Source organism: Oncorhynchus gorbuscha, linkage group LG01 (assembly GCF_021184085.1).
Source record: "Oncorhynchus gorbuscha isolate QuinsamMale2020 ecotype Even-year linkage group LG01, OgorEven_v1.0, whole genome shotgun sequence".
Classification (NCBI taxonomy): domain Eukaryota; kingdom Metazoa; phylum Chordata; class Actinopteri; order Salmoniformes; family Salmonidae; genus Oncorhynchus; species Oncorhynchus gorbuscha.
In genome coordinates, this window is record NC_060173.1 from 115,381,820 (window position 1) to 115,394,319 (window position 12,500).

A 12,500-nucleotide genomic window follows, 5' to 3' on the forward strand; every position below is an offset into this window, starting at 1 on the left:
CCACCTTGTGGTAGTGGTAGTAGTAGTAGTAGTGGTAGTAGTAGTAGTGGTAGTGGTACTAATAGTAGTAGTAGTAGTAGTAGTAGTAGTAGTAGTAGTAGTAGTAGTAGTAGTAGTTGTTGTTCCAGAACTTTAAAGTAGTAGTGTTAGTGGTGGTAGTAAGGGTAGTAGTGGTAGTGAGTAGGATCGTAGTGGTGGTGGTAGTAGTAGTAGTGGTAGTGGTAGTAGTAGTGGTGGTAGTAGTAGTAGTGGTAGGAGTCTCGGTAGTGGTAGTGGTGGTAGTGGTAGTAGTAGTAGTGGTAGTGGTACTAATCTCCCTCCTCTGGCTAGTAGTAGTAGTAGTAGTAGTAGTAGTAGTAGTAGTAGTAGTTGTTGTGGTTGCTGGTAGTGTTAATGGTGGTAGTAAGGGTAGTAGTGGTAGTAGTCTCTCCATCAAAATCCTGTACTACTTTGTCGGTCCATCTACGCTGGAGTGGTGGTAGGCCTTGATAGTAGTGGTTGTTTCATGGTAATAGTAGTGGTAGTGGTGGTGGTGGTGGTTGTCAGTAGTAGTAGTAGTAGTAGTAGTAGTAGATTTTTCGTTCAGTGGTAGTGGTACTAATAGTAGTAGTAGTAGGAGTAGTAGTAGTAGTAGTAGTAGTAGTGGTGGTGGTGGTAGGAGTAGTAGGGTAGTGGTGGTGGTAGTGGTAGTAGTAGTAGTGGTAGTAGTAGTAGTAGTAGTAGTGGTAGTGGTAGTAGTAGTGGTAATGGTGGTAGTGGTAGTGGTGGTAGTAGTAGTGGTAGTGGTGGTAGTAATTCTGCAGGTAGTAGTAGTAGTAGTAGTAGTAGTAGTAGTAGTAGTAGTAGTTGTTGTCCGTTAGGGCATTTTGAGTAGTGTTCTGGTGGTCTCGTAATGGCCAGCTGTTTTGGCATTAGTTAATGATGTTCTGAGAGACATGCTGAGTGGTGGTTGTTTTTGTCTATCTTGAGTATCCTGATTGTTTCTCCGTAATAGTTCAGTGGTAGTGGTGGTGGTGGTTGTCTCTAGTAGTCTGAGTGCTCTTTTCATGTCTCCTAGTTAGTGGTAGTGTTGGTGGTGGTAGTAGTGCTAGTGGTGGTAGTGGTGGTAGTAGTGGTAGTTGTGGTTTCAGTAATGGTAGTAGTGGTAGCTCTTAGTAGTTGTGGTCCGTAGTAGTGATCTTCTAAAAGGTAGTAGTAGTAGTAGTAGTAGTGGTAGTAGTAGTAGTAGTGGTAGTAGTGGTAGTAGTATTAGTAGTGGTAGTAGTGGTAGTGAGTGGTAGTGGTAGTAGTAGTAGTAGTAGTAGTGGTGGTGGTGGTAGTAGTAGTAGTAGTTCTGCCAGTAGTAGTAGTAGTAGTAGTAGTAGTATTTCTTAGTAGTAGTGGTAGTAGTAGTTTTCTGGTAGTAGTAGTTGTGGTGTCTGTAGTAGTAGCAGTAGTAGTAGTGCGTGGTAGTAGTAGTAGTAGTAGTAGTTTCCAGTGGTGGCTGTAGTGGGCTCATCTGTAGTAGTGGTCAGGTGTAGTAGTCTGTAGTTTGGTAGTAATAGTAGTGGTAGTAGAGTGGGGGAAGAGAGGGTCGGACCGGATTCCTTCTCGAGGTCTCAAGAGACATTAGGTCTGAAGATAGGGGGAAGACTGTGATTCTTACGGGAGGTTCTCTAGGAGAGGAAGAGGGAAGATGGAGAGGAAGAGAGAGGGAGGAAGAGAGGAAGGAAGAGTCAGGGAGGGATTCTGAGAGGGCGTCAGTCTCTCTTCCGGGGGAGGAAGAGAGGATGAGAGGAAGGAAGAGAGAAAGGAGGAGAGGAAGGAAAGCGGAAGAGCGGGATGAAGAGAGGTAGGAAGCAAGAGAGGGAGGTTGAGAGGGAGTTTAAGAGGGAGGTTGAGAGGAAGGAAGAGAGGAAGATAGAGGAAGGAAGAGAGGAAGGGAGATAGAGAGGAAGGATGAGAGGAAGAGAGGAGGAGAGGGAGGAAGAGAAGTTAGAGATGGAGGGGAGGAGGAGGAGGTGCCTGGGGGATCATCTTCATCCTGTCTTCCATTTCCTGTCTGTAGATTTCTGTGACAGGCTAAATGCTGAGTTTGTCACACATGTTGTTACATGACAGGTGCACTGACCTGCAAGATTGAATTACAGTCCTGAGGAGAAATTGGGTTCCGCTCGGGACGTGCTGGACCGTTGTCCCTAATGGCACCCCATCCCAGGAGGCGCTATACAGTTTTGTCATTTATTATCTTGTCTTGTCCCTGTGCTTCCCATTCATATCTGCTGGTCTTAGTGCACTATATTTTTGACCACCATATAAGGTAGTGCACTATATTTTTGACCACCATATAAGGTAGTGCACTATATTTTTGACCACCATATAAGGTAGTGCACTATATATCGGGACTAGGGTGCCATTAGGGCCAAGGAACAGGGCTAGAAGGGACACGCTGGCGAGATATATATTGTGTGTAGAGACGTGAATAGTTAGGAGGACAAAATGGTTTGTACATACAGCACATGCAGTGCATTCTGGGCTTGACGTTTTGTGTTTTGTATGGCTTCTCAGAGATTATGGGAGGAGTATGTTGGTACATAGTTGTTCCGTCTTGGATTTGAGACAATATTAAGCTCCTCTTTATCCAGAGATCTAGGTTCAGAGCAAAGTAGCAATTGGTGCAGTGGAACGAGAGGGATGGAAGGCCTCCCTCGTCTGTGTCTGTTTGAGGCCTCAGACCTTAATGATGCCATATTGTGAGAGAGGCTGTCTGTCTTGGCATGGTGCCTCAACCCTCACTAATGAATTAACAACCAATCAATAACGCTGTCTCTTTCTCTCTCTCTCTCTCTCTCTCTCTCTCTCTCTCTCTCTCTCTCTCTCTCTCTCTCTCTCTCTCTCTCTCTCTCTCTCTCTCTCAGGTGGATCATTTTGGATGGGTAACATCGTGCCCTGATCCTCCCTGTCACGGCCCACCTATACAACCCCTGACCTACCCCCCCCCCCCCCCCCCACCCTAGTCACCATGACATCTGCATCCTGGCCCCAGCTGCTGGCTTTTAAACTGGCCCCTCCACCACATGACCCCGGGAGCCCAGAGAGGATCCTCAGCTGCGATGAGGAGATAGAGCGTCGTTATGAGATCGTTCCCTCTGTGGCCTGCTCCATGTGCTGCCTCTTCGGCATCATATACTGCTTCTTTGGTAAGATTTACAAGAGCGCTAGTCCACTGGGCAAAAACTGGTTGAATTAACATGGTTTCCATGTCATTTCTAAGAAGAAGAAAGAAAAAAAACGATATGTGATGATGAATCAATGTGGAAAACTGAATTTTGTGATTTTCTTTCAACCTAACTTTTGACCAAAATCCACGGTGGGATTTTTTGTTGATTTCACGTTGAAGTCAGTTAACAACTCAAACAAATGTACATCGAAACTATACGTTGCAGCGTAGCCTAGTGGTTAGAGCGTTGGACTAGTAACCGGAAGGTTGCGAGTTCAAACCCCCGAGCTGACAAAGTACAAATCTGTCGTTCTGCCCCTGAACAGGCAGTTAACCCACTGTTCCTAGACCAGTTAACCCACTGTTCCTAGACCAGTTAACCCACTGTTCCTAGACCAGTTAACCCACTGTTCCTAGACCAGTTAACCCACTGTTCCTAGACCACTGTTCCCAGGCCGTCATTGAAAATAAGAATGTGTTCTTAACTGACTTGCCTAGTTAAATAAAGGTAAATAAAAAAGGGTTGGACTTACGCCAGCAGTGTGAACGCTTATGTAATTCAGAGATGCCGAAGAAGTTACCCTCTCGAACGGAACGATTTGTTTCAGACCGCACGTCCATCTTGGAATCATGACGTGGATGTGGGGAACACTGCTCCTGTACGTCAGCATCCATACCGGGTTAATGCTAAGAAAAGGGAGCTAATGAAAAGTGATTAGATAAAGTTAAATAAAGGTAAAATTTAAAAAATAAAAATTAAAACTGATGTCTGTACCACGTGGAAACACAACCTTCTTTGGTAAGACCGTAGAGATAATGTCTTCTTTGGTAAGACCGTAGAGATAATGTCTTCTTTGGTAAGACCGTAGAGATAATGTCTTCTTTGGTAAGACCGTAGAGATAATGTCTTCTTTGGTAAGACCGTAGAGATAATGTCTTCTTTGGTAAGACCGTAGAGATAATGTCTTCTTTGGTAAGACCGTAGAGATAATGTCTTCTTTGGTAAGACCGTAGAGATAATGTCTTCTTTGGTAAGACCGTAGAGATAATGTCATGTAGAATGTAATGCGTATTGTCCATCAGAATTGACGTTTAGTTCATCATAACACCACAAACACCATGTTGAGCTTGTCTTATTCACGTTAATAACCGCATGATATCAACGTCTCGATTCAGAGCGACCCATCTCAGTTAATTACTGTCGGTTTATAACATAACAGCTGTCATCTCACCACGCGTGTTACTTCCCGATCTGTTGTGTGATGGAGACGAAACCAAGAGAAGGGAGAATACTGTTTTACAGTTTGTTTTGTTAGTCGTCTTTGTTACAGCAAGAAAAAGACTGTGATTTTTTTTTAATCCTCCTCCACGCACAAGCATGGCGCTTGTAACGCCAGGGTAGTGGGTTCGATTCCCGGGACCACCCATACGTAGAAAGTATGCACACATGACTGTAAGTCGCTTTGGATAAAAGCGTCTGCTAAATGGCATATATTATTATATTATTATTATAAAATAAATAACCTGGTTTTAGCCAGGCGAGCTGAAGAGGAGGAGGCTGTTTTCACAGGGCCTGTACTTTTCACCCAGATTGTAATCTAATGGTGGATCCTTGTAGTAGAGGAAGACAGTGGGCTGGGAGTTCAGGAGTACAGGAGAACATTCACAAATTAATATAGATACTTTCTCCCTGTCCCTAATGACATCAATAGTAGTGCACTATGTAAGGGACAGGGTACCATTTGGGACAGATTAAAGGATAAAGTCTGCTTCTCTTTCTTCTTTTTCTCTCTCTCTCTCTCTCTCTCTCTCTCTCTCTCTCTCTCTCTCTCTCTCTCTCTCTCTCTCTCTTTCTCTTGTCTCATATGAACCAAAGATGTGTCTCTCTCTCTCTCTCTCTCTCTCTCTCTCTCTCTCTCTCTCTCTCTCTTTCTCTCGTTCTCTCTTTATCTCTCTTTTTCTCTCTTTCCATCTTACTCTCTCTCTCTCTCTCTCTCTCTCTCTCTCTCTCTCTCACTTTCTCTTTCTTTCTCAATCTTTCTTTCTGTCTCTCTCTATCCCACTCTCTCGCTACCTCCCTCTCTCTCTCTCTCTTTCTCTCTCTCACATCATCTCTCTCTCCTTCCTCTCTAGCACCTCTCTCTTTATCCCTATGTCTCTTCTCTCTCTCTCCTTAAGCTCTCCCTTGACTGTTCATCATTAAAAAGGAATAACTGTCATAAGATATAAGCTCAAATGTTCGTCATTTAAAGGAAAAGCATAACTAGGTTAACTCAGCTATAGAAAATGTCATCTTATTATGCAACCTCCCTCTCCCAACCCACCCAGCTCTGTACAGCATAGCTTTCCACTTGTCTCTTTCTTTCTTTGACTCTCTCTCCTTTTGACTCTCCCATCTCCTCCTCCATGCTGTCTGTCTGTCTGTCCCTGACCTGTCTCTATATCTCTCAGCCAAGCCTGACTGCCTGTGTATCTCTGACCTGTCTCTATATCTCTCAGCCAAGCCTGACTGCCTGTGTATCTCTGACCTGTCTCTATATCTCTCAGCCAAGCCGGACTGCCTGTGTATCTCTGACCTGTCTCTATATCTCTCAGCCAAGCCTGACTGCCTGTGTATCTCTGACCTTTCTCTATATCTCTCAGCCAAGCCTGACTGCCTGTGTATCTCTGACCTGTCTCTATATCTCTCAGCCAAGCCTGACTGCCTGTGTATTTCTGACCTGTCTCTATATCTCTCAGCCAAGCCTGAGTGCCTGTGTATCTCTGACCTGTCTCTATATCTCTCAGCCAAGCCTGAGTGCCTGTGTATCTCTGACCTGTCTCTATATCTCTCAGCCAAGCCTGAGTGCCTGTGTATCTCTGACCTGTCTCTATATCTGACCTGTCTACCTTAATGTGATTATTTAAGTCTTCTTCTTCTTCTTCTTCTTCTTCTTCTTCTTCTTCTTCTTCTTCTTCTTCTTTACATTACAATATATCAATAAATACTTATTTTTTCAAACGTTCTGACTCACTTTTTAAACACCTCAAATCACAGCAAATACATAACAATATACTGTATATAATATAATAATATACTGTATATAATATAATAATATAATAATATACTGTATATAATATAATAATATAATAATATACTGTATATAATATAATAATATACTGTATATAATATAATAATATACTGTATATAATATAATAATATAATAATATACTGTATATAATAATATACTGTATATAATATAATAATGTACTGTATATAATATAATAATATACTGTATATAATATAATAATGTACTGTATATAATATAATAATATACTGTATATAATATAATAATGTACTGTATATAATATAATAATATACTGTATATAATATAATAATATACTGTATATACTGTATATAAAATAACAATATAATAATATACTGTATATAATATAATAATATAATAATATACTGTATATAATATAATAATATACTGTATATAATATAATAAGATACTGTATATAATATAACAATATATTAATATACTGTATATAATATAATAATATACTGTATATAATATAATCATATACTGTATATAATATCAATATAATAATATACTGTATATAATATAATCATATACTGTATATAATATAATAATATACTGTATATAATATTATCACGGCCTGACCTTAGTTATCTTTCATTCTATAGGGTCTTCTGCTGTATATGGTATTCTACAGGGTCTTCTACTGTATATGGTATTCTATAGGGTATTCTGCTGCATATGGTATTCCAAATAGTATTCTATAGGGTATTTTACTGCATAGAGTATTCTATAGGGTATTCTACTGCATATGGTATACTAAATAGTATTCTATAGGGTCTTCTACTGCATATGGTATTCCAAATAGTATTCTATAGGGTCTTCTACTGCATAGAGTATTATATAGGGTCTTCTACTGCATATGGTATTCTAAATAGTATTCTATAGGGTCTTCTACTGCATAGAGTATTATATAGGGTCTTCTACTGCATAGAGTGTTCTATAGGTGTCACTCCCTGACCTTAGTTATCTTTGTTTTCTTTAGTATTTGGTTGGGTCAGGGTGTGACACGGGTGGTTTGTTTAGGTTTTGTATTGTCTAGGGGATTTTTGTATTGTCTAGGGGTTTTGGTAGTCTAGGGGTTTATATGTTTATGGTTGCATAGATTGGTTCTCAATCAGAGGCAGCTGTTTATCGTTGTCTCTGATTGGGAACCATATTTAGGTAGCCATATTCCTTGGGTATTTTTTCTTATTCTATGTTTAGTTGCCTGTCTGCACTAGCCATATTAGCTTCACGGTTTGTTTTGTTGTTTTTGTATAGTTTGTTCAGTGTTCTTTCTTTAATTAAAGCAGTATGTACGCTTACCACGCTGCGCCTTGGTCTCCTCCTTAGGACAACCGTGACAAATATAATCATATACTGTATATAATATAATAATATACTGTACATAATATATAACATACTGTATATAATATAATCATATACTCTATATAATATAATCATATACTGTATATAATATAATAATATACTGTACATAATATATAACATACTGTATATAATATAATAATATACTGTATATAATATAATAACATACTGTATATAATATAATAATATACTCTATATAATATAATAACATACTGTATATAATATAATAATATACTGTATATAATATAATAACATACTGTATATAATATAATAATATACTCTATATACTATAATAATATACTGTATATAATATAATCATATACTGTACATAATATATAACATATTGTATATAATATAATAATATACTGTATATAATATAATAACATACTGTATATAATATAATCATATACTGTATATAATATCATCATATACTGTATATAATATAATAAGATACTGTATATAATATAACAATATATTAATATACTGTATATAATATAATAATATACTGTATATAATATAATCATATACTGTATATAATATCAATATAATAATATACTGTATATAATATAATCATATACTGTATATAATATAATAATATACTGTATATAATATTATCACGGCCTGACCTTAGTTATATTTTATTCTATAGGGTCTTCTGCTGTATATGGTATTCTACAGGGTCTTCTACTGTATATGGTATTCTATAGGGTATTCTGCTGCATATGGTATTCCAAATAGTATTCTATAGGGTATTTTACTGCATAGAGTATTCTATAGGGTATTCTACTGCATATGGTATACTAAATAGTATTCTATAGGGTCTTCTACTGCATATGGTATTCCAAATAGTATTCTATAGGGTCTTCTACTGCATAGAGTATTATATAGGGTCTTCTACTGCATAGAGTGTTCTATAGGTGTCACTCCCTGACCTTAGTTATCTTTGTTTTCTTTAGTATTTGGTTGGGTCAGGGTGTGACACGGGTGGTTTGTTTAGGTTTTGTATTGTCTAGGGGATTTTTGTATTGTCTAGGGGTTTTGGTAGTCTAGGGGTTTATATGTTTATGGTTGCATAGATTGGTTCTCAATCAGAGGCAGCTGTTTATCGTTGTCTCTGATTGGGAACCATATTTAGGTAGCCATATTCCTTGGGTATTTTTTCTTATTCTATGTTTAGTTGCCTGTCTGCACTAGCCATATTAGCTTCACGGTTTGTTTTGTTGTTTTTGTATAGTTTGTTCAGTGTTCTTTCTTTAATTAAAGCAGTATGTACGCTTACCACGCTGCGCCTTGGTCTCCTCCTTAGGACAACCGTGACAAATATAATCATATACTGTATATAATATAATAATATACTGTACATAATATATAACATACTGTATATAATATAATCATATACTCTATATAATATAATCATATACTGTATATAATATAATAATATACTGTACATAATATATAACATACTGTATATAATATAATAATATACTGTATATAATATAATAACATACTGTATATAATATAATAATATACTCTATATAATATAATAACATACTGTATATAATATAATAATATACTGTATATAATATAATCATATACTGTATATAATATCATCATATACTGTATATAATATCATCATATACTATATATGTAATATAATCATATACTGTATATAATATAATAACATACTGTATATAATATAATAACATACTGTATATAATATAATAACATACTGTATATAATATAATAATATACTGTATATAATATAATCATATACTGTATATAATATAATAACATACTGTATATAATATAATAACATACTGTATATAATATAATCATATACTGTATATAATATCATCATATACTGTATATAATATAATCATATACTGTATATAATATAATAACATACTGTATATAATATAATAACATACTGTATATAATATAATAACATACTGTATATAATATAATCATATACTGTATATAATATAATAATATACTGTATATTGTAACAGCGTTCTTTGTTTGTAGAAAGAGAGTTGGACCGAAATGCAGCGTGGTGGTTACTCATGTCTTTAATGAAGAGAATGACGATACATGAAATAACTATACAAATACAAAAACAACAAACGGAACATGAAACCTAATTACAGCCTATCTGGTGAAACTACACAGAGACAGGAACAATCACCCACGAAATACACAGTGAACCCCAGGCTACCTAAATACGGTTCCCAATCAGAGACAACGAGAATCACCTGACTCTGCTTGAGAACCGCCTCAGGCAGCCAAGCCTATACAACACCCCTACTCAGCCGTAATCCCAATAACTACAAAAAAAACAATACGAACCACAACATATAAACCCATGTCACAGCCAGGCCAGAACAAATAATTAAAGAAAACACAAAATACTAAGACCAAGGCGTGACATATATAATATAATCATATACTGTATATCATATTTTCAGGTTGTATTAGTTGTATGTATGCGATAGACATGGTATACAAATTAAATTAAAATAGAGTAGAATAAAAAAACAGTATATACAGATGAGTAAAGCAGTATGTAAACATTATTAAAGTGACTAGTGTTCCATTATTAAAGTGACCAGTGATTCCATGTCTATGTACATAGGGCAGCATACTCTAAGGTGCAGGGTTGAGTAACCGGGTGGTAGTCGGCTAATGATGGGTATTTAACAGTCTGATGGCCTTGAGATAGGAGCTGTTTTTCAATCTGTCGGTCCCAGCGTTGCTGCACCTGTACTGACCTGGTGGTTGTTGTCCCTGATGATCTTTCTTCCTGTGACATCGGGTGGTGTAGGTGTCCTGGAGGGCAGGTAGTTTACCCTGGTGATGCATTGGGAAGACCGCACCACCCTCTGGAGAGCCCTGCGGTTGCGGGCGGCGCAGTTGTCATACCAGACGGTGATACAGCCCGACAGGATGCTCTCTATTGTGCATCTGTAAAAGGGTTTTAGGGGCCAAGACAAATTTCTTCAGACGCTGTTGCGCTGTTGCGCCTTCTTCACCACACTGTCTGTGTGGGTGGACCCGTGTGTTCCGAGGAACTTGAAGCGTTCCACCTTCTCCACTGCGGCCCCATCGATGTGGATAGGGGGGTGCACCCTCTCCTGTTTCCTGAAGTCCACGATCAGGTCCTTCATTTTGTTGACGTTGAGTTTGAGGTTATTTTCCTGGCACCACCCCACCAGAGCCCTCACCTCCTCCCTGTAGGCTGTCTCGTCATTGTTTGTAATCAGGCCTACTATTCTTTTGTCGTCTGCAGACTTGATGATTGTGAGTAGGAGGCGTGCATGGCCACACAGTCATGGGTGAACATGGGTGAACAGGGAGTACATGAGTGGGCTGAGCATGCACTCTTGTGGGGCCCCAGTGTTGAGGGTCAGCGGAGTGGAGGTGTTGTTTCCTACCTTCACCACCTGGGGGGCGGCCTGTCAGGAAGTCCAGGACCTAGTGGTACAGGGCGGGGTTCAGACCCAGGGCCTGAACTTAATGATGAGCTTGGAGGGTACTATGGTGTTGAAGGCTGAGCTATAGTCAATGAACAGCATTCTTACATAGATATTCCTCTTGTCCAGATGTGTTAGGGCAGTGTGCAGAGTGATGATGTTTGCATCGTCTGTGGACCTGTTGGGGTGGTGAGCAAATTGAAGTGGGTCTAGGGTGTCAGGTAAGGTAGAGGTGATATGATCCTTAACTAGCCTCTCAAAGCACTTCATGATGACAGAAGTGAGTGCTACGGGGTGGGGCGATAGTCATTTAGTTCAGTTTTCTAAGCTTATTTTGGCTACAGGATCAATGGTGGACATATTGAAGCAAGTGAGGACAGCAGACTGGGATAGGGAGAGATTGAATATGTTCATAAACACTCCAGCCAGCTGGTCTGGCATGCTCTGAGGACGTGGCTAGGGATGCCGTCTGGGCCGGCAGCCTTGCGAGGGTTAACACACTTAAATGTCTTACTCACATTGGCCACGGAGAAGGAGACTCAGTTCTTGGTAGCGTGCCACATCGGTGGCACTGTGTTATCCTGTGGTCCTTCTGTAGCTCAGTTGGTAGAGCATGGCGCTTGTAACGCCAGGGTAGTGGGTTCGATCCCCGGGACCACCCATACGTAGAATGTATGCACACATGACTGTAAGTCGCTTTGGATAAAAGCGTCTGCTAAATGGCATATTATTATTATTATTATTATTATTATATTATTATTATTATTATATTATTATTATTATATTATTATTATTATTATTATTATTATTATTATTATTATTATATTATTATATTATTATTATTATTATATTATCCTCAAAGCGGGCGAAGAAGGTGTTTAGCTTATCCGTAAGCAAGACGTCTGTGTCCGTGACGAGGCTGGTTTCCCCTTTGTAGTCCGTTATTGTATGTAGACCCTGCCACATACAACTCGTGTCTGACCCATTGAATTGTGACTTCACTTTGTCTCTGTACTGATGTTTTGCCTGTTTGATTGCCTTGCGGAGGGAATAACTACACTGTTTGTTTTCGGCCATATTCCAAGGCACCTTCCCATGGTTAAATGCAGTGGTTCGCCCTTTCAGTTTTGCGTGAATGTTCCCATCTAACCATGGTTTCTGGTTAGGGTAGGTTTTAATAGTCACAGTAGATCATCATCTCCTATACACTTCCTGATGAACTTAGTCGTCCGTATCCTTGTATTCGTCATTCCGATTGGTCAGACCAGTGTTGAATAGTCCTTTGCATGGGTACTTCCTGAGTGAGTTTCTGCCTATAGGAAAGGAAAAGCAAAATGGAGTCGTGATCATGTTTTGCCGAAGGGAGGGCGGGGGAGCGCC

General features: G+C 38.7%; 1 protein-coding gene across 3 annotated transcripts in view; it reads left to right on the plus strand.

Annotated features, from left to right (window-relative positions):
- The window catches only part of LOC124033257 (transmembrane protein 198-B-like), a 64,544-nt gene that overhangs the window by 33,403 nt on the left and 18,641 nt on the right, over nucleotides 1-12,500 (plus strand). For all 3 annotated transcript variants that reach the window (XM_046345422.1, XM_046345348.1, XM_046345272.1), the window contains exon 2: nucleotides 2,898-3,179. In XM_046345422.1, coding sequence (XP_046201378.1) covers nucleotides 3,002-3,179 — 178 coding nt within the window. In that variant the 5' untranslated portion in view covers nucleotides 2,898-3,001. The remainder of the gene's footprint in view (nucleotides 1-2,897; nucleotides 3,180-12,500) is intronic.